The following is a 27020-nucleotide window of genomic DNA, read 5'->3' on the forward strand; positions in this document are numbered from 1 at the left end:
CTGCTTGATATCTTAATATTAGGGTTATTTGATGAATAGAAAGTTCAAAAGAATCACATTTATTTTTGGAATAGAACTCATCAATTTTGATCAATTTAATGGATTCTTGCAGAGAAAAAAAAACTGATTTGTTTCAGAAACAAATTAGTAACAGCAAACATTTGAACGGTACTTTATGTTGTTGTTTTGGCACTGCTGTACAACCTTGTGTAAAGAATAATGTTAAGCTGTTTAAAATTATACCCAAGGCTGAATTATAATAAATCTTATTGAATATAGAATAGCTTGTAAGCTAGGCACATTGTTGTAGAACTAACATCTGATGAATGAAAACTCCATATACAGGGCCCAAAACAATATTTGGGCAATTAAGCCATGTTTAAAAACATTTGCAATAGTATTGAACTTTCTTATTGTAATTTTAATGGATGTATAAAGTCAGTGCCCCTCGAGTTCACACAGGTGTCCTAGCAGAGTGAACACAGCTGTAGTTCATCACACGTTCTGTTTCTAACAACCAGAAATTGCAGAATATGTTTTTTTTATTTATTATTACATCATTTGAAACCAATTATTCCGTAGACCACAAAATGAGATAACAGTTTTAATTTTTGAGTGAACTACTCCTTTAATTGCCACAATGCTTTTGATGCCACGGTTTACAGTATATATATATATTATGCATTTTTGGACAGAACAGCACCTTGTCTACGTATGTTTGTGTGCAAATATTCTATTGTGTATGTATGAAATTGAGTCTGTGGGAGTTTGTAATTCTGGTGTTTCTCTAGATGACTCACGGCTCACAGTGACCACAGCTCCAGCTCATGGCACAGATGATAGTCCTCTTTAAAAGATACTCTCAGTGGTCTAAACAAAATCAGACGTCTTTGTCAGATCCTGTTTACACAATATCCTCTGCTCGTTATCCTTCCATTTGACCTCCGCCCCTGTGCTGACATTTCCGTTGTGAAATATGATCAAATACAACGCAACACATGCCTACACTGTGACAGAGAGAAAAAAAGATTTCATTTTACTTCCAGTTTACATTTGTGACATATATGGTTGATACTGGGTTTGCTGCACAGAAATATGTTTGGTGACCCAAACACATGGAGGTGTTCTCCCATTCTTCCATGTAATAATAACTTTTGACAGCATGATGCTTCTAAAACAGCCATCTTGACACAGGTTCCTTGATTTTGTCATGTTTGAACTAAGCATCTGTCAGTTAGGTTTTATGAATAAACAGGAGCCACCATTCAAGGGACATGTTCAGAAGATGAAAAAAAAACAAACAAAAAAAACATTTTATTCTGTTCTGCTAACATAAACAAAACCATAAAAACAAGTTTATTGTGCAATATTTTTGTGCTAATTTAAGTATTGAGCATTTAGCTTAGCACCTTGCAAATATTATACACTGTTTTGCTAATATTTTGCCCTATTTTGTTTGGAAGTCTATTTTCACACTAGTTTCACGCTGGCTGAATTAGCTAGTTAGACATGTATTAGTCAAGTCTCACTCTGCATTAGTCAAGTCTCACTTTATGTCTGCCACACTGATTGTTTGGGTGTGTGAGTTAGTTTGCATGGGTGTTACCGCCTATATAGGACCACTTAGGATGTCTCATGGAAATAGTATAAAAAAAAATTTGAAAAGAATTTGAAACAGAGCCATGGTGTAGCTTGTCTGAGGTAATGTTTTGCAGGTCATGTAAGGTCGCCTTCCTTTTCTTGTACAGTCATCAGGTTTAGCCGAGTGGCCTGAACTTAGCCAGGTCCTTTTTATGCCATTTTTAATTTATGTCCTGATGTTGTACAGTGCGTTTAAGGCTAGTGATATCTTTGTTTAAGCTCTATCCTCATTTGAACCTCTCAGCTATTTGTTGTTGTAATCTTGTGTGAGGCTGTATTGTACAGGTGTTTACTAGGGTGAGCTGCATGACCAAAATCCTGTGTCAGGGTATGATAAAGTTTATATCATGATATAGTTATTTTTTTCTGGAAATTAAAATCCAAATGTTACATAATTTAAAAATTTTAAAAAGAAAAGGGACATTATCTTTTCATTTTTTATGTAAATAAATATATAGTTTTTATTTATTTCATTGCTTCTACTATATTTCTCCCATTATTATCAACCAATTTGTTTATATTCAAAGCATATATATGTGACAGTTTTCAAAATAGACTATAGATTTATCTTGGTATTGGACTTGGATCGGTTGACACTGCATGATGTAAAAAGCTTTGAAATACTGTATAACACAAAAGTTGCTGAAATAAATAGCTTAAATAGGTCATAAAGGGAAAATGTGGTATTTTCAGCAAATGATAAAGGGTTCTTACCTCATCCAAGGTTGTCTACCACCATCAATCCACCTTGTTTTAACTGGATTTTCCAGCAGAAAGAACTAACTGGAACAGCCTCATATTCTGATACTTAAAATATCTGATATAAAAGGTCCGGCTTTCCGGCATTAAGGCAGTGGAATTATTAGGCGTTGGAATAGTGTGTAGATTTTCTAGATTCACTCTAAAAGATGGACTGAGCTGTAAGCAGTTAGAAAAGCCTATTACTTACAGTCCAGAGCATTTGCTGTACAAATAATCATGTTATGTGCAAGTGTGTGTGTGTGTGTGTGTGTGTGTGTGTGTGTGTGTGTGTGCATGCTTAGCTGTCATTTAGGGACAAAATTGTCATGAGAAGTGAACTAAATCTGGCAAAACCTACACTGGAGCTGTTGTATGTGTGAAACAGTTTATAAATATAAAATATATAAAAATATATATTTATATAAATATAAATATAAAAAATTATATTTGTCCTCATTTAGTAAACATATATGTGTTTGTGCAATCATTTTCTATTTTTTCTTTGATTGTCACACATTCATGTTGTGCAGAGCTCTTGGATGAACAGATACACACACTCTCTTAGACTCATGGGCGCTGCATGTGCTTTTCCTCTGTAGACTCTGGCTGCGCTCACACGTCACTCCATTAACCTGCTCCCCAACCACCTGGCTCAAGCCCTGCATGTGCGCGCCGGCTCACAGGAAATTAACGCTCGCATGCAGAGCGCCATCGCCCTGCGCAGCGGGGACAAGCTCCGCCAAGAACATATCTCCCCCTTCTCTCTCACCTTTAGAGAAGCACTGCTGGAGCACAAGGTAGCCTGCTCCCACCTTCCAGCAATCCTGTCCTCGCTTTCTGCTCTCTCACTCTCTCTTTTTTGCTTTATTTTTGTTTTGGGGGTACAAGAGAAGGAGACGAGAGAGTGTTTTTGTCATGAGTAAACTAAAGGACGTTATTTGCCAGCAATAGAAGTCAATACTTTTTAGAACATGCACAGCAGTTTTAAATGTTCTCAGTTATTACTATATGCCATCCGAAAAAACAAGTTAAGGTGGTCCAGCTGTATTTAGAAGATGGTAGCTGCTTTCTTGTTGGTCAAAGATGGTCAGCTGGATGGACCAAAAAATCTAGACCAATTTGCACCATTTTATTGATCATCTGCCACCAGTTTTAGTTGGATTTTCTAGCAGGTAGCAGGAGTGATGACACTTCTGAGACCACTGCAAAGCAGTTATGGACTTCACTTTAAAGGATATTTCTCCTCAAAACAAAATTCTGTTATTATTTTCGCTCTCATGTCCAAACAGCCTTTCTTCAGTGGAACGAAAAATGTTAAATTTTAAAGAGTCTTCAAGTTCTTCAATATTCAGTGACAGTTCATATATAGTGACTACAGCTCCAAAAATGATTTTAAAAAAGGTCATTTTATGGCATGGTCTAAATGTTTCATTCACAAATCGTGATTCAGTTTTTGAGCTGTTAAATTGAGAACCGCTTTTAGACCATTAGTCTGACAAAAAGGTTGTTTCCTGATCCGATCAGCCGGTTCTGATTAAGAAAAAGAGAGTGAGTTTAAATCAACACTTAGGATAATGAGCTAGTGAATTCAGTCGATTGGATTGGTCTCCAAATTGATTGTTTTTAATCACTGATGAACTTGGCTCATCATATGAACCTTAATTCTTCCTGATCAACTGGGATTGGCCCACAGATGGGCCTTCAGGTTACTCATGATCCACTACCATGCATGTTTTCATCTTAGAAAAAAACGCTTTTTATTCAGTTTATATATCCCTCACCTTGTTTCTGCTGGTTTGAGTTGACCTTTGCCCCCTGTTTGGCCTTTGACTTGGCCTGTGCCACTCTGTGCTTGAGTTTTTTTGTTTGCCCTGCCTCCAGCCCTGACATCACACATCCTCTCACTAAAGAGCACAGGAGTTGTGTGTTTATGTGTGTTTGAGCTCCTACCCTACTCTTTCCTATGTGGTTAGCATTGCTTTCATGGTGTCATTGTGGACGTCATGTGAAGAGGAATTTTTGTCCTTAATTTTCTGTGCGTGTGTGTGTGTTTTCTCTACAGTACTCCCAGATGCGAGACGAGGTGTTTAAGTCTAATCTAGTGTGTGCCTTCATTGTTCTCTGCTTCATCACTGGAATACAGAGCTTACTTCCCTCAGCAAGGTAATTAATACACAAGTACATAAATACACTGATGACCATAACTACCACAGACACTGAGGTTGACACATGATCTATTTGGGTTTATAGTGCATATAAAAGTCATGGAGTAATATTTTCAGTAGTGTTCGATGTGGGTTTTTCAATGAAATTTGATCTTGGATATTTGATATTCGATTACTCCTACAAGCGCATCATGTAATATGTGATCACTCATGTTTGTAGGATGGTCACTATGGTGATACAGTTCTCCGTCCTCATCTTGCTGCACTGTTGCCTTGTTGTCGTGACAACGGCGGAGGACTATAAGTGTTTGCCACTGGTTTTGCGAAAAGCATGTTGCTGGGTGAACGAAACGTACGCTGCACGGAACGTTGTCATCTTCCTCTCCATCCTCATCAACTTTCTGGCTGCCATGATTAACATAGTGAGCAAACACTGTTATTAATTGTATTTTTAATATCATCATTATACTATGCAAATGTTTCCGTGGATACATTTTAATTTGTGAGCTGAACCAATTTAAACTCTAGGATTAAAGACCCACTGTGGAGTACAAATGATTTTTTATTTATGTCTAGTGATAAATTTGTAAAAAAAAAAAAATCTAAGACTAAAAAGAAGGCATGCACAATATATGGCTCAAAATCTGCAAAGGGGTAATTGAATGTAATAAATCATTTTTGGGTATTATAAAACATTCAAAATGCTTTTGGCATAGTTCATTATACTTATTTTACAGAATGAAGTTTTATGGGACTATTTCGTGGCCTAACTAAATTACTTGGCTTGTCAAAAACATTCAGCTGTCGCAAATTTGTTGACTTTTCAATTTAATTTAATTCAATTGTAATTAAATTTTTCAGGACAGAAGTGGTTTTGATGCACAAAGTTGTTTTTATTGTCTCTTATAACAAAAATATGTTATTTAAATCCATGAAAATGCAGCTCTTGTAGTACATAATAGTGAAAAATCACTTTTTGAAACTGTTGTTCCATTGTTACCCCTTAGCAGATTCTGACTCATGTCAATATCATATTGGTTACTGGCCGATTTGAGAGTTTTTTTATTTAATATATTAGAATAGTCCATTTTAATGTGGATTTTTTTTTTTTTTAACTTCACAAATGTTTACCATCATCTAACATTCGAAGTTGATCTTCAAAAACACTAGGAACTTAATGAGTTAGATTCCAGATAAAAATCTAATTTTCATACTGTATATTACAATGTTGTGATGCCTAAATTGCATGTAAAAAATTTGATCTTAATTTTTTATATTTTTAATTTGATTTAATATAATATTATCAGTTTCTACTTTCAGTAGAATATTATTTAAGCCATTTATCAGCTACTGTACACTTGTAGTGTACTGTGTAGCTAGAAAGTTCTTGGAAATGCAGTTTTATTGTTCAAATGCAATCGATTCTCTAACATTAGCACCCTCTTTCTCTTTTATTGTAGCTTTGGTGTGATTTCGATAAATCGGGCTCATTCAGGAACCAGACGTTTAATGCATCTGCCTCAATCCCCGATATCTGCTTCTTCCCAGAGGTCTTTTCATCCACTGCCTCCCACACAGTCAGACCCACAGCTTATTGCCAGTTTCAGTCTGTTAAAAAGATTGATAGAATTCTAGCAAATGTGTAAACTGTTTAAAATCAATTCATTCACTGTACACAGAGCAATGGCTTATTAATGGTGAGGTTATCTGCCTGTTCATTGACAGTATTTCGTGTTTACTGGAGTGTTGGCTATGGTGACGTGTGCAGTGTTCCTCAGACTGAACTCTGTCCTGAAGCTGGCCATCCTGCTGATCATGATCACTATCTACGCAGTGCTGACCGAGGCCTTCTACACACCTCTGTTCATCCGCTATGACACACTTACACTTAATCAGAGGTATGCAAACTTTCACATTGTGCCATTCAGAAGCCATTAAGGAACAAATTATAAAGAGTGAAATTATATATCACACTTTGACCCTTATGGATGTGATGCAAGTTCATAAAATGATGCGGACCGACTTAAGAGCAATAAATGTCTTGCTGTTTCTAGAGTAGCAGTCTGCAAGTGTTTTAATAGATTTCTGCAAGTTTTATGATTGACACAACCCAGACATACATTTCTGTCTTTTGCTAAACTCTTAATGAGAAGGACACATCAAACTACGTCAGAAATTAAATGTGGGTGGTGTGGCCTGGTGGCCAAAAGATTAGTTTGGCAACTAGGTTTTTAACCCTGCAAGGATTGCACATACACTTCTGTGACTGCCAAAAGTTTGGGGTCAGTAAAGTTTTTATTATTAATGTTATTATCATTCAGCAAAGCTGTATTAAAGGGTTAGTTCACCCGAGAATGAAAATTCGTCCATCTTCTACTCACCCTCGAAGCATACTAGGTGTACAGTATGTGACTTTCTTCTTTCAGAATAATCCAGTCGGAGTTATATTATCCTTGCTCTTTCAAGCCTTTCAGTGGGGGTATGCGGGTGTTTGTTGTCAATAGTTCAGAAGACGTAATAAAGTGCGTGTGAAATACATCTTCTGTCATCCACCTGCACATATTCCGCATCCCACAGTCAGCAGATATTAGAAAAAAAAGTGTTTATTCGTTTGAATTCTGGATATCTATCTTATAAAAATGCATGGATTCGTTACAGGGGGCCTTCATTCACACCCCGGAGCCGTGTGAGGGACGTTTTATTACAGATGTGTGCACTTTATTTCACATCTTCTGAACCGTTGACAACAAACATCCAGTTACCCCATTGAAGGCTTGGATGAGCAAGGACAATTTTTTATATAACTCCAGTTGGATTATTCTGAAAGAAGAAAGTCACTTACACCTAGGATGCTTCAAGGGTGAGCTAACCCTTTAAATCTAGACTTAAAGACATTTACAATGTAACATAAGATTTGTATTTCAAATAAATGCAATTCTTTTGAACTTTACATTAATCAGCATATCCTGAAAAAATAGTTTCCAAAACATTTTTAAGCAGCACAATTGTTTTAAACATTGACAATAATAAGAAATATTTATTGAGCGGCAAAACAGCATATTAGATGACTGCAATAATGGCTGTTAAAATTCGGCTTTTCCATCAAAAGCAAAAAGTACCTTTTAAAACTGCATTAAATTTCAAAAATGTAATTCTATTTTAATATTAAAATAGAAAACAGTTATTTTAAATTATGGTCATATTTCACAATATTACTGTTTTTTTTTTTTATCTTTGATCAAATAAATGCAACCTTCATGGACTTCTTTCAAGAACAGTAATAATATACCAGTTATAAGATGATCTTTTGTACCTGGTCAGAATATACATATATGTATATATATAATTTTTTTTTTTTTTTTTTTTTTTTTTGCTGATTAACAACAATACTGAAGAAAAGTTACTGTGCATCTTCATGCAAGTTCTTTATGGATGTTAATCATTTTCACATTATATTTCAAAGGCACTTCAAAGAATACCATGGTATACCACCTAAAAAACAAGGAAAAATTGGGGGAAAATATTTATATAATATGAAAAAAAATGATACATTTTGTAAAAGCTAAATAAATTATTTGCATGTACTACTTATACAACATTGTTGCAATGCTAAGATGTCTGCCCTAGTTATCATCATTGTGCATCATATTTACTCCAGAGTTATTGTCCCTATATGAGAACACTGTAAATCAGTTTGGATTAAATAAAACCAAACCGTCTACCAAATTACAACCTCTAAAGCAGAACCAAATCCTGAAGTAGGTACTGATTAAAACTGACATTATAATCCACTTTCATAAAAAAAACAAAAAAAATAATAATAATAAAAATAATAATGTCAGATATCATAAGTGTTTGACAAACAGTGTACACTGTGTTTAAGGCTCTTTATGACATTTATGACAGATCTTTGTCTTAACTAACTGCACTCTGGACATTATAAATGTGCTGCAGAGCTCATGAGGCTTTCTGTCCCGTTTCCCTGGTTACAGCAAAAGCTTCCTGGGAACCAAGGAAACGTCTCTGCTTCTCATGGCGATGTTCCTTTTAGCTGTGTTCTACCACGGCCAACAGGTAACAGAGGCGCACACACAGATGCTAACCTGACAGCAGATCAGAGGCCATTCAGTGCCTATTTTATAATGTCACGTTTCTAAGAAACGGCTGCAAGTTATTGGCTGCTTCATAAGGTCTCACAGTTAATATATAAAAGCCCTGCTCTCTCTCTGACACACCGTGTGTGAAGCTTTTTAAGTTCACTCCACTGATTGTTGTCTTTGATGCCGTAGATCAGTGGAAAGAGCCATTCTGAGTGGTGATGAGCGAGAGAGAAAGAAAAATGAGTGCTGGGTTTGTGTAGTTTGTGTGTGTGTGTGTGTGTGTGTGTGTGGTGTGTGTTGGCACCACTCTGATTAATGCGCATGGAGTTGACCACAATGCTTTGTGCTTGTGCCATGTGTTGTGTCCAGCTATTAACTGCCCTCCCCCCATATGTATGGCAACAGCGGGTGGTGCCACTGGCACTGCTTGGCCTATGGAATGGGATTTGGCATGTGTTTCTTGGACAGTGATTTGATCATTTCTTATTTATGCTTATCTTGGTGTGTGTGTCGAATGAATAAACAAGCACTCTGTCACTGCAGGTATTGAGACATTAATTTGCATATACAGTGGGGTGCAAAGGTCTGAGAACACACTGAAAATCTGGGAATCAAAATTCAATTTAAAATAAATGTTTTTGAAAGTTTTGGGATTTTGAAAAAAAAAATACAACAAAGACATGTAAAAAAAATCTGATGTTCTATTTTATTTATAATTTTTTTTGATCAAAACAAATTTCACTTGTGCTCTCAGACTTTGAAACCTACTATATGCATATTTAAAGTTATTTAAAATAATGTATTATTGTTTAATTGCTTCAACACTGCAAAAAATAATTTAATATTTAAAAAATATATAAAAAATAATTTTCTCAGAGTTAATTAACATTCTGAGTGTTTTAATCTTGTTTTCTAGTTTAAATTTAAAATAATGCATAGAATAATTAGATAATGGATAATTACTTGATGCAACACTGCATAAGACATTAATGCTTGTTTGCTGTATTTTATCGTGAATTTAAGTGTGTCTACATTAGTTGTTTCATTCATCTTTTCTCAATTAATTATACTTACAACATTTATAGATACTTTCTATAAATGGAGAACTCCGATGAGTCTACTGAGCTCTGAAAGGCACTAAAATGTTCCCCTTGATTAACTTATGAATGCAGGTACATGCCTCGCTAAATGGAATAAAGCATGTGGGAACATAACTTTTGTATTATCTGCTGAGTGAGAGCCTTGAGAACCAGTATCTCACCACCAAAGAACTTAGCACATCATTTTATTATGGATAAAACAATGCATTTATTTTAGCTACTATTGTAACAGCTGCTCTTCCACCAGCCAGATTTTTAACCATTTAAATGAATGTTCTGATATTGATAAAGTCCCAAACCACTCTAGACAGTGGTGAGATTCAAAACTGGGCCTCCCAAGACACCTAAAACTTATAAAACTCATTTGTGTTAAACTCTTTTCATACAGTTTGTTTTTGTCAAAAGTAATTTGGTTGATATATGCACTGCTTTAATTGTCTACTGTCTGAGTGTGTGCGTCCGTCTCTGTGTGTGTGCATGTGTTTTAGAGGTTAATGGAGGTTAGTCTTGTTGATGTGTTTTTAATAATCAGTCGGACAGTCTTACACCCCTGTCTGCCCCACTTGCATAATTACTCCTCATAAAATCATCTTTCACTTCATATTCAGTCTGAGAGCATACGCAAATTAATGCACACACGCATGCATTTTACACTCATACACATGCATAAACACTTACATCACACCCTGACTGTTTGTAAATTAATTTTTCAATCTGGACGCCTTTGTGAAACACTTTCAATTAAAGCTGGATATTAATATATGCAGATGAGCGTGTGCTACTGCTTAATAAGCAGGGACCTTGTTGTAGCTCTTCATTTGGAAGAGAGCTGATTGAAGCCATGCTGAACCGAGATAGCAGAAACGCAGTACAGCTCACTTCCTGTTAGAGGCAAGATGTACCACAAAGGGTCACAACACTGCCAAAGCATTTAAGGGAACTCACTGAGTACAGTGTGTGAAAGAAATAAAATGAAAAGTGATGTCATCATCTATTCATGTTGCTTGAGGACCAAACACTAATCTGTTCTGATGCTTCATAGACAGTGCTTTTTCACTTTGTCAACATGCAATAACAATCAAAACAACATTGCGAGTGATGATGGGTGTAATCATGAAATCAGAGACCATCCCACTGTAACTGAACACCATTTGTCACAGGAGATACATTTGAGATGCTTGTCCTGATATAAACAGCAAAATAATAATTATTTGTGATCCGATCTCCTGAGATGGATCTTTATATAAGGTGTAAATAGAGCCAACTGTAAAACAAATGCTGTCCAAATGTAAAACAAATTATACATACAGTGTCATTTGATAGTGAGGTTGTGGCATCTTGCTCAAGGTCTCCACATCTTCTTAAAACAGAGTGAGGAATGGATGAGAAGAGCCTGATGCTTTTAGCACACTGATGATCACAGAGCCACATTCATTTTTTAATAACTTACTGGAGTATGGAGCTATTATTATGACAAAATGATTTGAATTTGAATTGTGTAAATTTGAATTATTTGCAAGTGTTATCAACAAAATAGAATTTTAGGTGGTAGTTTAAATAGTTCTGAATTAGATTTTTTTAAACGAATATTGAACATTTGAAATTTAACAAACTGAAATGTTTTTATGGCTGAATTTTATAGACATGTATTTTCAAACAGCTAGTTTTTTTGTTCTGAATTCTTATACTGCTAATATTCATTTAAAAAAAATTCAGAGGTCAGAGAGTGGCAACCTCTCTAACCACCACCACGTTCGCGATGGAAAATTTCCGCAGTCCCCAATTGGCCAAAATGCTCTGTTCGACTTTTCTGAGATCATCTACTCTTCCCTGTGGATGACCTGTGACCTACTTTCTGTAAGATCTGAATTTTTGAGTTTGAATTTTTGACATTGAATTTTAGAAAACAGAATTTGAGTTTGTTAAATTACAAATGTTCAATATTCGTTTAAAAAAATCAAATTCAGAACTATTTAAACTACCACCTAAAAATCAATTTTGTTAGATTACACTTGCAAATAATTCCAATTTACACAATTCAAATTCAAATCATTTTGTCATAATAATAGCTCCATACTGGAGCGGCTCAAAAAAAAATTTGAGGGCTCATATGATGCTTTTTTAAAGATTATTATTTTATGTATTTGTTGTGACAGAAAATGTTGACATGCTTTAATGTTCAAAAAACATTTAAAAAAAAAAAGCCCCTCTATGCCCAGTCTCTCTCAAACGCATCGTTTTCGACAAAATACCTCCTTCCGACAAGCGCAGTCTGCTCTGATTGGCCAGCTGACCTAGTGCACTGTGATTGGCCGAACACCGCAAGCACTCGACGGAAATGTAACACCCCTTTCCATAATCACAAGCTTCATCTTTCAAAATAAACATAAAGACAGTTAATACTGTCCTTAGTTTTACCATCAGTTCAAGCCTGAAAGAGGAACAGAGTGGAGTGACAGACACAGTGATGAAGCTCGTATGTGTTTGCAGTACACAAGCCACGGCCGGTTAAGACCGCTGACTCCACTGTGTGACCCTGTCTCTCTCTCTCTATCACACACACACAAAGTGCACCTCTCTGCATTTTTCCTGTTGCTGATTACCTACCTGATGCAGTCCTCTTCTGGTTGCTAGGATTTTTGTGTGCCTTTTTTTCCCCCCAGTGACTGGATTGTGTTTGCTGAGTGTGTATTTGTGATTTATCTGCCTAGTATTGCTGACAGTTAATAGATACCTTTTTTTTTCTCTTCTTTGAAACTTAAAGCCTTTTTTTATTTATATATGAAGAGTTCAGATGCAAAAGACTAAGTGCCATCTGAAATTTTCATCTAAAATTAGCATTTCTATCAGGCTCCTATGCTAAGGTTCATTCATTTTATTTAATGGCAATGTACTGTATAAGTCCTTTTCTATATATATAATAAAAGTTGAATGTTTTCAACAGATAAATTAGAAAACTTACAACTAAATATTTTCAGCAAGTTTTAAGAAGATTCATAAGCACCAAATCATTATATTAGAATGATTTCTGAAGTATTATGTGACACTGAAGACTGGAGTAATGGCTGCTGCATATTCAGCTTTACTACATAAATAAATACAAATTTAAAATATATCAAAATAAAAACGGTTATTTTCAATTGTAATAATATTTCAAATTATAATTTTTTACTGCATTTTGATCAAATAAATATATTTCATTTTGTTATTAATATATTCTGTCTGTCTGTTCTGAGTTTAGTAGCAGGTGCAATTCATAGTATTGTTTGCATTTGTGGTGACAATCATTCGGTCTTGAAGTGCGATCAGATGATATGAGTTTATCTGGGCAGATACTGAGCTTCTCTCTGACACATACAGCCGTAGAATAGGGTGATCTTCTCTGCCAAGGACTGTGTGAGCCTGATGAATGCTTTGTAAAATAACTGTAAAGGGCTGTAGCACTTGATTGGCTGTTCTGTACTTTTGCTTGTTTGTATTGATTTAATGCATCTTGTGATGCTTTTATAGTTCTCACTAGCTTGATTCTCTCTGTCTCTCAGCTGGAGTATACCGCTCGTCTGGACTTCCTATGGCGTGTACAGGCGAAGGAAGAGATAAATGAGATGCGAGAGCTGCGTGAACACAATGAGAACATGCTCCGGAACATTCTCCCCAGCCATGTCGCACGCCACTTCCTGGAGAAAGACAGAGACAATGAGGTAGAGAGACAGAGTGGATCTGGGTGTCTCATGCCTTTAGTCTGACAGGAAAAGCATGGCAGCACTTAGACTGCGAGAACAAGTGAGGAAAGGGTGAATCATTGCCACTTTCACTCTGTTCTTTATGCTTTATTGGCATTTGAACTGTAGAAGTTGAAACTAATTAAGAAAGTTATACAAATCAATAAGTTATATCAGGGATAGGCAACGTCGGTCCTGGAGGGCCACTATCCTGCAGAGTTTAACTCCAACCCTAATTAAACACACCTGAACAAGACAATCAGTGTTTTCAGGATTACTAGATAGATACGGGCAGGTGAGTTTTTATGAGGGCTGAAGCTAAACTCTGCAGGATAGTGGCCCTCCAGGACTGGAGTTGCCAATCCCTGATTTATATACATGATAAAACAAGAATAAAAGTAAAAAATAAAATATGGGGTTTACACTGTACAAACACTTTAAATCATTATTGCTGTTTTCACACTAAATTACTGTATTCTCAACAGTTTCCTACTGTACAATTTGCATACAGTATGTTACTGTGAATTTTGTTTTCACAGTATTATGAATGTATTCTCAGCAGTTTAATACTTTATATGTTGTATAACAGTATGTCATTGTAGATTTTTTTATGCATTCTGGTTGTAAATTTAAATACAGTAGTACCAAATAACTGTGAAAACCACCACACACTCCTCGCACAGCAGCTCTGTGACAGATAGGGACACCCAGACTTGTTGTGAAGATAAAAGCCCACAAGAAAGTAGACAATGGTAGGTTCATTTTAATCTTCGACTTTTTAATCCCTTTTTGTACATTTTATTATGATGTTATTTGCAAAATAAAGAGTATCTGAGCGAATGCTCGGTTTCCGAGTCAAACTGCGTTAACTGGTCTTTTCCTCCCGCAGCACCACTGGCAAAATGATGGAGAGACTCTTTGTGAAAGAGAATCAGTGGAAGAGAACTTTTTTTATACTAAAAGTATAAACTTTTTTTATCATCTTGTACATATTATTTTAATGTAATGTTCACTTTACCAGTAAAGCTCTGCTAACTAGTATTTTACTCCTGCAGCAACACTAGCAAACCGGCAGGGAGACTCATGAAGACGGATAGCCGTATGAGTACATTAGTTTGGTAGGTCATCTTTGAAACACATACATTCAACTTATTAGTTTAATACTAATGCATTAATAAATGTCTGTGAGAACATCAGAGCGGGTGCTAATTTCCATGTTAAGCCATGCTAACTAGCATTTCCCTCCTACAGCAGCACAAGCAGAATGGCTGGACCATCGGGAGACAGGCGGGAAGAGTCGTCACTAGGGTTGCCAACTGTCCCATATTAACCGGGAACATCACGTATATTGGGCTTAATTGGTGTGTCCCGTACGTGACCTCCCTTGCCCCGTTTATTGACTGCTATGCTGATCTAACCACTGATTGATACAACACCATCTATAAGGGCAGTCATTTTTTTACTATTGTAATGTGGTTAAATAGAGAAAACCATTTTACATTTAAGCAACTTCTAGTGTATTATTAACCTTGGACCTTATTCTTTAAACACAAAATGACCAATAAGAGTGTATTCTCAACAGTTCCCTACTGTACAATTTGCATACAGTATGTATTCTCAGCAGTTTAATACCGCATACGCTGTATTACAGTATATCTTTGTAGATTTTTGATGCATTTTGGAAAAAAACTGACTGTACCAAATGACTGTGAAAACAACCACACACCTCCTCGCACAGCGGCTCTGTGACAGACTTGTTGTGAAGATAAAAGCCCACAAGAAAGTAGGCTATAGTAGGTTCATTTTAATTTTCTACTTTCACTACTGTAATGTGGTTAAATGAAGAAAAACATTTTACATTTTATTAACTTCTAGTGTATTCTTAAACTTGGACCTTATTCTTTAAATACAAAAATGACCAATAAAAAAGTGTTAAGCACCAAAAACAGCCCATATTAAATCTATAAGTTCTCTTTAATTGATAAATACGTATTTTTTTATATACTGTATAGCCTAATGTATATACATACATATATGTGTGTGTGTGTGTGTGTGTAAGTATTATTCTGTATCTTACAAACCACGATTGTCCTGTATTTTCCTTTTCTGAAGTTGGCAACCCTAGTCATCACCATAAAGAAGAATGTTTTAAATGTTTTGAGACAATATGTATTCTCTGATTATTGTTGTATACTGTCACAAATTAAGTACTTTAACACTTCAAACTTAAATTTTTATATTTCCACCATTTATTTTTCACTTGCACAATGTGTTCCTGTGATTTTAGGTTATAGTTGTGTTTTGTTCATTAATGAAATATGGTTAATATGCTGGTAATTCTGCATATTTGAGGGACATTCAGCTCTGAAATGTAAAAGATGAAGTCTGAATAAAGCTATTGGTGTGCAATAACTTGTATAAGCAATAACTTGTGTTATTGAATATATAAAAAATAACAATGCTGTACTTTGATTTTTACAGTACTGTAAAATCTACTGTACTTAGTTTTACAGTGGTACAAAGTACACAGTGGTACACAGTTTTACTGTGGTACAAAATACAGCAACTACTGGATAATTGTTGGCAGTAAGTTACTGTTAATTTGACAAACTTTTTACAATGAAAAACAATTCCAAAATCTAGTGAACTCCCTAAATAGACGACATCCTTTTCCATCACAAAACCTCATAAGTGATAAGTAATCTGGAATGTTCTGCAACAGCTCTGTATATTACACCAGTAGACTCCCCACTGATTTCAGTCGAATGTGACTTTAGCATGATGGTAGGCTAATGCCACATTATTTTAAAAATCATAAAAATACAGAGAGCACACGTTTAAATTCTTTTATTCAGCGAGGATGAAGTCGAATTTATCTAAAGTGACTGTAAAAAAAACGTATCTTACAAGATTTCTATTTCAATGAAATGCTGTATACTTTCATCAAAATTTTATCTAATATTAAGATATTAAGCAGCACAATTGTTTTAACATTGATAAGAAATCAGCATGAAATCAGCATATTTGAATGATTTTTGGAGGATCATGTGACAATGAAAACTGGAGTAATGATGCAGAAAATTAAGTTTTTCCATAAAACACAAAAAAATTAATATTTCATAATATAACTTTATTTTCTTTATTATATAATATTTTAGAAAATATTATTTTATATTTCCCAATTTAACAATTCTGGTGAATTTTGTTGTTCTTGCAACATATATCTTGTTTATCCTCTGTTAGCCATGTTTTTATGTACATATGACATGACTCCTCTGTTTATTTCGGGAATGTTCCGCTGTCAGTTAATCAGAAAATAGGGAGGCTTAATAATGAAGCTGTATAACTCACAGATAAATAAATGCATCCATTAAGCCTATGTGTGAGTGTGTGTATGTGAGAGAGAGTGTGAATTGAGTTACTTTAATTATCCCATTCATTTATAATCAGGTGGAGTATTGAGGCATGATTTAACGGCTGATGCTAAATGCTAAATGTGTCTGCACTTAAATGTGTGAGCTATAATTGACGTCACTCTCTATTATTAAGATGAGGAAATGATCTCTCTCCTTCATACATGCATGCATACACCGTCTTGCTCACAAAACCTGCCACTCTTAAAGGGCACTGCAGTAATTTAGTTCAGTGACTAACAACTATTAAGTGCATTAATGCCTGTTCTCTACACTCGTCCTTAGCAGTCATTGACTTTTTATACATATGATCGCTCATCAGTAATTGCATGCAGTAATGCCTTTTTTTGCCACTGAAACACTTATTTGCTGCATTAATTCTATATAAAAGTATTTTTATATTATATTATTTGAATAGTATTAATAAAATAACATTTTAGAATATACATGAACCATTTTTTTAAATGATTTTGTATCTGTGGTATATGGTAATCTGTGTTATTTTAGTATCAATGAAAAACTATTACAGTTTTTAATATTTTTTATTCATTTTTATATTATCCATTTGGTTGTGTTTTTGTCATTTTTATTATTTTAGTAAATATATCTACAACCCGAATTCCGGAAAAGTTGGGACGTTTTTTAAATTTTAATAAAATGAAAACTAAAAGACTTTCAAATCACATGAGCCAATATTTTATTCAGAATAGAACATAGATAACATAGCAAATGTTTAAACTGAGAAAGTTTACAATTTTATGCACAAAATGAGCTCATTTCAGTTTTGATTTCTGCTACAGGTCTCAAAATAGTTGGGACGGGGCATGTTTACCATGGTGTAGCATCTCCTTTTCTTTTCAAAACAGTTTGAAGACGTCTGGGCATTGAGGCTATGAGTTGCTGGAGTTTTGCTGTTGGAATTTGGTCCCATTCTTGCCTTATATAGATTTCCAGCTGCTGAAGAGTTCGTGGTCGTCTTTGACGTATTTTTCGTTTAATGATGCGCCAAATGTTCTCTATAGGTGAAAGATCTGGACTGCAGGCAGGCCAGGTTAGCACCCGGACTCTTCTACGACGAAGCCATGCTGTTGTTATAGCTGCAGTATGTGGTTTTGCATTGTCCTGCTGAAATAAACAAGGCCTTCCCTGAAATAGACGTTGTTTGGAGGGAAGCATATGTTGCTCTAAAACCTTTATATACCTTTCAGCATTCACAGAGCCTTCCAAAACATGCAAGCTGCCCATACCGTATGCACTTATGCACCCCCATACCATCAGAGATGCTGGCTTTTGAACTGAACGCTGATAACATGCTGGAAGGTCTCCCTCCTCTTTAGCCCGGAGGACACGGCGTCCGAGATTTCCAACAAGAATGTCAAATTTGGACTCGTCTGACCATAAAACACTATTCCACTTTGAAATAGTCCATTTTAAATGAGCCTTGGCCCACAGGACACGACGGCGCTTCTGGACCATGTTCACATATGGCTTCCTTTTTGCATGATAGAGCTTTAGTTGGCATCTGCTGATGGCACGGCGGATTGTGTTTACCGACAGTGGTTTCTGAAAGTATTCCTGGGCCCATTTAGTAATGTCATTGACACAATCATGCCGATGAGTGATGCAGTGTCGTCTGAGAGCCCGAAGACCACGGGCATCCAATAAAGGTCTCCGGCCTTGTCCCTTACGCACAGAGATTTCTCCAGTTTCTCTGAATCTTTTGATGATGTTATGCACTGTAGATGATGAGATTTGCAAAGCTTTTGCAATTTGACGTTGAGGAACATTGTTTTTAAAGTTTTCCACAATTTTTTTACGCAGTCTTTCACAGATTGGAGAGCCTCTGCCAATCTTTACTTCTGAGAGACTCTGCTTCTCTAAGACAAAGCTTTTATAGCTAATCATGTTACAGACCTGATATCAATTAACTTAATTAATCACTAGATGTTCTCCCAGCTGAATCTTTTCAAAACTGCTTGCTTTTTTATCCATTTGTTGCCCCCGTGCCAACTTTTTTGAGACCTGTAGCAGGCATTAAATTTTAAATGAGCTAATTAAGTGGATAAAAGTGTAAAATTTCTCAGTTTAAACATTTGCTATGTTATCTATGTTCTATTGTGAATAAAATATTGGCTCATGTGATTTGAAATTCCTTTAGTTTTCATTTTATTAAAATTTAAAAAACGTCCCAACTTTCCCGGAATTCGGGTTGTATATCGTTTTTCATTTTTATTTAAAGTTTAGTTTTAATTATTTTAGTTGAGTTAAACTAAATGAAATTGAGAAATGTTCCCTTGGCTACATGTGACAGAAATAATTTTTAATGATTTTTTATAATAATTGTTTTCTTTATAAAAATTTTCAGCATTTAATTGCAAATAGCAAAAACCTGCAGGTAGCGTTTTTATTATATATTATATTGTACATATACATTGATATGCAATAAATTTTATATAAATTTTATATATATATATATATATATATATATATATATATATATATATATATATATATATTTACATTTATTCATTTAGCAGACGTTTTTATCCAAAGCGACTTACAAATGAGGACAGTGGAAGCAATCAAAAACAACAAAAAGAGCAATATATATATATATATATATATATATATATATAATATTTACACCCTGCTCAAAAAATAAAGGGAACGCTAAAGCAACACATCCTAGATCTGAATCAATGAAATAGTCTTATTAAATACTTTGGAGTTACATTATGTTGTTTAAGTGTTCCCTTTATTTTTTTTGAGCAGTATATATATATATATATATATATATATATATATATATATATATATATATATATATATATATATATATATATATATATATAAATCACATAAAATATATGTAAACCATGTTTGTTTGTATGGTGTATGCGTTTTATTGGCATTAAATATCAGATACCATCCTAATCATATGCATCTCTGCACCCTAAACTCTAACCCTGGCCTCTCTCTGTTCTTATGAGTAAAACAAGTGTATTAATATAAAGCAACACTGCCCTCTAGAGTAGAGTTTTAAAAAGTCAACCCATTCTGCATATGTCGCATGCACTGTATTGTTGTTCTGAAGTTCATTGGACCCACATTTCTGTAGGTTTCCACATGTGTTATTTTAAAGCTCATTTGTGTCAAATGGAACAAATTTTTGAAGTTGATCTGTGTCCAGTGAGGAGGTTTCTAATGTGTGATCTCCATCCGTAGGAGCTCTACTCGCAGTCATACGATGCGGTGGGAGTGATGTTCGCCTCTATTCCAGGCTTTGCTGATTTTTACTCACAGACTGAGATGAATAATCAGGGTGTGGAGTGTTTGCGGCTGCTCAACGAGATCATCGCTGATTTTGATGAGGTCAGAATTCTACCAGCATAAACCTACACGTATTTAAAGGCATAGTTTATAAATAAATAACAATTCTGTCAATATTTACTGACCCCATGTTGATCCAAACTCATTCAATAACAGTTCATCATGACAAATATTACAGCGTACAGGTTTGTCGTGAAATGGGGGTAAGTAAATAAGGACTGAATTGTCATTTTGGGCTGAACTACCCCTTTAATATTAATGATTTTCTCTAAGACACACAGATCCATCACACCTGCTCAGAAGCTGCTGTTGAATGTTTAATGCTACATATGTAGGCTGTCATATCTGAAAGATTGTCTCTGTTCAGCTGCTGGGGGAGGAACGCTTTCAGGACATCGAGAAGATAAAGACCATCGGCAGCACATACATGGCCGTGTCAGGACTGTCTCCTGAGAAACAAGTATGAAAACACACACACACACACATACACCTATAGAAACCTACAAACTCACTCATACTAAAGCAGATATTATCTGATGTCTTAGAAGCCTGTAGTTTGTGCAGTAATCATTCTATATGTCTGTGTTACCATAGCAATGTGAGGATAAATGGGGGCATCTGTGTGCACTGGCTGATTTCGCCATTGCTCTGAATGAAAGCATTCAGGAGATCAACAAACATTCGTTTAACAACTTCCAACTCAGAATCGGTAAGAATCAAACTATTAAATTAAATGATTTAGAAAAACCTATGAAAGAAAGAATTGAGCTCAACAGTGACTGCCCACTTTTTGATCAGCCTTGATTGCGGGAACATTTTTCCATTTTTTTAAATAAAGTTTCAAAGCCATGAGTCCAAACCAACTCTTAGATGAGTCACAACATTACTATATTTGATTTGAAGCCAAAAAAAAAAAAAACATAAATATATATATATTTGATGGACTTTTTATTACAAAATATTATTGCAAAAGATATTTGAGGTTGTAAGGAGACATGGTTATGTCATTTGCAATGCTTTAAGGGAGTGGGCAGTATTTCTTTTTCCATGGTTACTTCTCTAACTGTCCTTTCAGGATCATGGGTAATGTAGTTCTTCTCTGTGATTTATTTTAAAATCATGCTAAAAACATTTTAATATTATTAGTAGTGTTAGAGTTAATATTCTTTTTTTTTTAAATCTCAGATGCAGCTTAAAATGTAAATTAAAAGTTTTATCTTTATGTAGATTATGTAGAGTTTATTTTTAAGGAATTTATACTTTTATAATGCATTAAATTGGTCAAAAATGACATTAAAAACATTTATAATGTTACAAAAGATTTCTGTTTCGAATAAATGCTGTTCTTTTGAACTCTCTGTTCATCACAGAATTTCTGACTTAAAAATAATAAGCAGCACAACTATTTTCAACCAATGATGATAAGATGCGATTTTTGCTGAGAACCAGCATATTAAGGTGATTTTTAAAGGATCATGTGACCTTGAAGACTGGACTAATTGCTGCTGAAAATTCAGCTTGCCATCACAGAAATGAATAACATTTTATAATATATTAAAATAGAAAACAGTCATTTCAGATTCTGTTATCTACTCCTTATCGCTTTCTAAATATGTTTAATAGTTTATTTACCTATTTTAATTCAACTGATTCTACTTTGTTCTTACCCCTAAAAATAGGCTGCCATGGCATAAAAGAGTCTAATGAGTAAATAAATTAATTATTATTCTAAAGAAGCCCAGCACTCAAGTCTATCTTAAAAGATTGATTTATTATTGCCAAAAATCTGTGTTTTTCTGATGAAAATAAGTAGGATTTTTTGCTTTTTATTTTCTTAATAGCCCTCTATAAAAGACTTAAATGTAGGTTGGACCATTTTTAAATGTTAACAGTGAGATGTGCTGATGCTGGCGCTGTGCTCTCCTCTCTCCTCAGGCATGGCTCATGGCTCTGTGGTGGCTGGAGTGATTGGCGCTAAGAAGCCGCAGTATGATATTTGGGGGAAGACAGTCAATCTGGCAAGTCGCATGGACAGCACAGGTGTCAGTGGAAAGATCCAGCTCCCAGAGGAGACCTACGGCATCCTGAACGAGCGCGGCTTCGCCTTCGAGTACCGAGGCGAGATCTACGTGAAGGGAATCAGCGAACAGGAAGGCAAGATCCGCACGCACTTCCTTCTGGGCCGCGTGCAGCCCAACCCACTCATCCTGCAGCCGAGGAAGCTCACGGGCCAGTACTCGCTCGCCGCCGTGGTGCTCGGCCTGGTCCAGTCCCTCAACCGGCAGAAACAGAAACAAATCCTCAATGAAAACAACAACTCAGGCATCATGAAGGCCCACTACAACCGCAGAACTCTGCTGGCGCCGGGCAACTCGGACACCAGCCACGCTGAGGTCACGGACAAGAGCGAGCTGGCCTAGAGAATGAGGAAAACAATCTGCGTACTTAACCAAAAGACTGAGCTGCTGCCGCTGACTGAGTGTCCCTCTTGCTGTCTGTGTTTCTTTTTGTATTTCTTTTGTATCTGAAAAACAATAAAGGGGTTTAATTTTTTTATAAAGTAATTGGCTTCCTTTAAATAAAGGTCTGTATGTTTGATCGCTTACATTCATGGTGATGCTTTCACGTTATGTTGGAATTATTGTGACTGAGAAATTGTTAACGTCCCTAAACCCAGATTTTATTCAACACTTATAACCATAATGGTCCCATTTGCAGCTTTTGGTCCCAAAAGCACATTAGGAAGTCAAGACATTCAAAAAATGTTCTAACTGGTTGCTAGGGCTTGTAGGGTGTTCCAAAAGGTTGCTAGGCTTTTCCAAGCTAAGGTGTTCTGATGGGTTTCTAGGGTGATCTAAACTTCAAATGTTTTGGGCTGCTGACATTTTGGTTAATTTTTGACATGATGGTCAAGTCACATTTTTTTCTTTCTTTTACTTTTTGTCATCAACTGCTAATTATGAAAAACCCAACATTACATTAATACTTTATAAAAAATATTCCAGAATGCACTATTATTGTTTTTTTCTATATTAGGAAAGTTGCAATTTTGCACGAAGCAACTGATGCCGAGTTAAGGTATGTTATAACAGATTTCTTTTTCAGTCAACACTTTTACAAATGTTTTTCGCCTTTTGATTAGCTACAAATGTTTATTTGTTTAGATACACTAAAACAAGCATAAACACCTGGATTATGTACCTTGTTACAGATACAGAGTGCTTTTACAGATAAAGAATGAATTGAAGGAATATAACATGTGAAGTGTTAATCAAAGCTGGCAAATTTTTTGAATGCTTTTTTAAATGAGGTTGGGCATAGCCTTAAATTAATTAAATTAAGTTATATAAATTTTTAATACATGTAGTTTTATATAATTTCTGTGTGTGTGTATATATATATATATATTTATTTATATATATATATATATATATATTTATATATATATATATATATATATATATATATATATATATATATATATATATATATATATATATATATATATATATTTATATATATATATATATATATATATATATATATATATATATATGTGTGTGTGTGTGTGTGTGTGTGTGTGTGTGTGTGTGTATATACTGTTTGTTTTTTCTTCATCTTCTTCTTCCCACTGTCCTTACGTAGGTGTTGTCTCCATGGAAACAGAACTCCTCATCTTGTCAGTCGGACATGATTCTTCCGAGTGTATTTCTGACGGATGGGCGGGGCTAATTATCACATCACTCCTGTCACACTCTTGACAGCCAATAAGGGATGTAGTGATTCTTGGCCCTGTTTTATTTACCTGACAAATACAATTGAATGGAAGCATTTTCCGTGGTGAACAGTGCAAACCTCTGATATTGGGGAAACAGAGATAGAAGAGAGATAGAGGGGATGAAAGCGTTAAAACGCTTGAAAACTGGCACTAATACGACCACAGCTGTGGCACTGTAGGGTGTGTGTGTGTGGAATGACGATGTGTTTGTTCCTTGACAAGCCATCTGTGAACAGTTTGCAGATTTTTCCTCAGCACTGGATGCTCACAAACGGTTAGCTGACACACAACATGTCCGTCAAGACTTGTTTTTTATTTATATATAATGTAAAATATATAAGGGGAGTGACTGGGGATAGTTGTCACACTTTTATTATTAATTCAGTGAATATTTCTGAGGAAAGGTTTATTTTTGATTTCATTTCTGTATGGGCACATGCTTTTTTAAATTCAAATCATAGTTGTCAAAACTGCCTATTCACTTGTTTACCTGAAAAATATAGCATAAATGAAACGATTCTGAGTGCAGTTTTACACAGAAGGTAACACGTTTTATTTGTAATACGCTCTCTTATTTTTCACGTACAGTCACAATCCTGAGAATGGTGTATCAAGAAACACCAGTGAAAGCCCCTCCCCCACTAATGTGCAGCTGTTGTGGATGTGTATGTATTCCGGCAAATGGCAGTCCATATTGATCATTCTTATGACATTCTTAATCACAAATTCAGAGTCAATTATCATGTTTCTTGTGATAGGAGGAGGGAGGAGCTGAGTTTCCATCAGCCTCTCAGCAGCCTGGATCCCCACTCAGGTACTGCATTATTCATGAAGCCTTATGAATATTTAATTACTGTTACTGGGCTAAAGACAGGATGTGTTTAATGTAGGTGAGGTACAGTATTCATCATAACTGTCCTGCTGGTTTTTCAGGAGATGATCATTATATTTTAAGGTCACCTGCAAACAAGTAGGCAAATTATGGGTTATGACTCGGATATTACTTATAGTATTGGCTACTTAAAAAAAAAAACAATAACAATAACCACAAACTCTTAAATACATCCTTCTCAAACTTTCAGTTTTAATAGTAAATAAGTCAACACAGGACAGAACACAGGGTCAAATAAATTTAATTGGGTCATTAAAAGAATGGCAAAATTCTGTCATCATCTACTAAACATCTTGTCGTTCCAAAATTTAAAATGTTGTTCTTTCTACACAAAATGTGAAATTTGGTTCGAACTTTTGTAGACTGCATACAAAAACACCTTTAAAGGAAACCAAAAGGTTTGAAGTTTGAATATGTGAAAACTTAAATGATATTTGAGATCTATGAGACAGATTTTCTCATTTTCTAACTATTTATTAGTTTCCAAACAAAAAATAGGAAAAATCATATATATACTGTATATATATATATATATATATATATATATATATATATATATATATATATATATATATATGGATACATAGTATTAATTTAAATTCTAAAGAATTATGATAAAATAAAATCTGGTTAATAATAAAAATAAAAGATTTTTTTATTTATTTTTTTATTTTTTACATAAGCGATTCTTAATCCATTGAAGTTTTGGGATTCTTCCATCTTAACAATATTTAGCTCACACAAAGCTAATGTTTGGCTTCGGAAGATTTAAAATATAATACACAAGATGTAGTGTTACTATTTTTATAATGCTTTGTGGTGATTTTGTCCTTTTTTTTCGTGCTTGTTAATTCCTGAAATGCCGTCCTTAAAAAAACAAGACAGGATTTTGTGCCCAAAGATTCATGGCTTAATGTGTTCCCTGATGTTTTTAGAAATAATTTGTATACCCCTGGCCCTAGCTAAACTTTGAATGTGTGCACTTGGCCTGCCTCATCAGAACACCCAAGACAACTTCCATCTTCTTCCATGCCATTCTTGTATTAGGTATACATCCGGCAGTTAAGTTCTCTGCTGGTGGTCATTCCAGGCACTGATGTGTCAAACTGTCATCTTTGTCATCACCCAAACAAAATCTTACTAAAAGCTCATTTTTTTAAGGTATAAACCTTAACCACAACTTTAGATTTACGGCTTTGAGTCTAGTTTTAGAGTCAAACAAGATTTGGAAAATAAATATATTTCATATATAATTGAATATAGTATTTTTGATTATTCTTCATAATAATAAACTTCTATAACTCTTTACTTTTCCCTTTTCTCTTTTTTGTTTCACTTTTTCGGTCTCTTAAAAATAAACCAAACTTAAGTCTTTGCTCCAAAGCATTCAAGATTTAAGATAGTTTAAGTTGGAAAATTAAATTTTGCTAAAAAAGTAGTTAACAGGTAATGGATATTACGTATACCATAATTATAATTTAGTATCATAAAATCCTCTAAAAATACAAAGAAAAAAATATAGAACTAAAATATAATACAATTATTTCATTGAAATAAAAAGAAAAATAATTTTTGACTGGCACAACAGCAGCACCATAGTTATGTATTTTGAGACAAATTGGCTCTTCATAGTAGTGCCTCACTGTAACCAAGATTTATTTTATTTCTTAAGAAAAAGAGACATATTTTGTGGTAATTACAACCCACTACAAGAGTTTTTTACCTGTAATTTTCTTTTAACTCTTTAAGTCTCCTGAGTTATGAAGGGCAACCTCTGAACAAACTGAAACATATTTTCTTAAGGTCACAGCCCTTGATAGCTTTTAGTTTGAGCCTGAATATAAAATTTAGCTGACATGCTGTAGAGTTGGAATAATATATGCTAAGGTCTATTTATAGCAACTAAACACACCTGCACAGGTGACTAAAGTGAACTCTCATCTCAATTTATGTGACACCATTATAGGCTGGAACGAGATTTACACACACTGTGTTTCTCTGTCGCTTACATGAGTACAGCTGCATCTGCGTCACCATGGAGATGCAGTCAGCCAATGACAGGCGGCAATTTTCCCTCCAGGGACCATGCTGATTTGAGCTGGGGGGATCATGGGGGTGTAAACAGGAAGGAAGAACAA

At 34.9% G+C, this 27020-nt stretch overlaps 1 protein-coding gene across 3 annotated transcripts in view; it reads left to right on the plus strand.

Moving 5' to 3' along the window:
- The window catches only part of LOC132154591 (adenylate cyclase type 8-like), a 44692-nt gene extending 21875 nt beyond the window's left edge, over positions 1-22817 (plus strand). The window contains exons 8-18 of one of the 3 annotated variants that reach the window (XM_059563213.1): positions 2982-3179; positions 4445-4545; positions 4768-4969; positions 6008-6124; positions 6273-6445; positions 8540-8621; positions 13290-13448; positions 20108-20254; positions 20580-20672; positions 20807-20921; positions 22148-22817. In XM_059563213.1, coding sequence (XP_059419196.1) covers positions 2982-3179; positions 4445-4545; positions 4768-4969; positions 6008-6124; positions 6273-6445; positions 8540-8621; positions 13290-13448; positions 20108-20254; positions 20580-20672; positions 20807-20921; positions 22148-22632 — 1872 coding nt within the window. In that variant the 3' untranslated portion in view covers positions 22633-22817. The remainder of the gene's footprint in view (positions 1-2981; positions 3180-4444; positions 4546-4767; positions 4970-6007; positions 6125-6272; positions 6446-8539; positions 8622-13289; positions 13449-20107; positions 20255-20579; positions 20673-20806; positions 20922-22147) is intronic. The other 2 variants (XM_059563214.1, XM_059563215.1) reach the window with 2 other exon arrangements.
- Positions 22818-27020: the final 4203 nt, after the last annotated feature.

The sequence above is a fragment of the Carassius carassius genome, chromosome 12 (assembly GCF_963082965.1).
Source record: "Carassius carassius chromosome 12, fCarCar2.1, whole genome shotgun sequence".
Taxonomy (NCBI): Eukaryota; Metazoa; Chordata; class Actinopteri; order Cypriniformes; family Cyprinidae; genus Carassius; species Carassius carassius.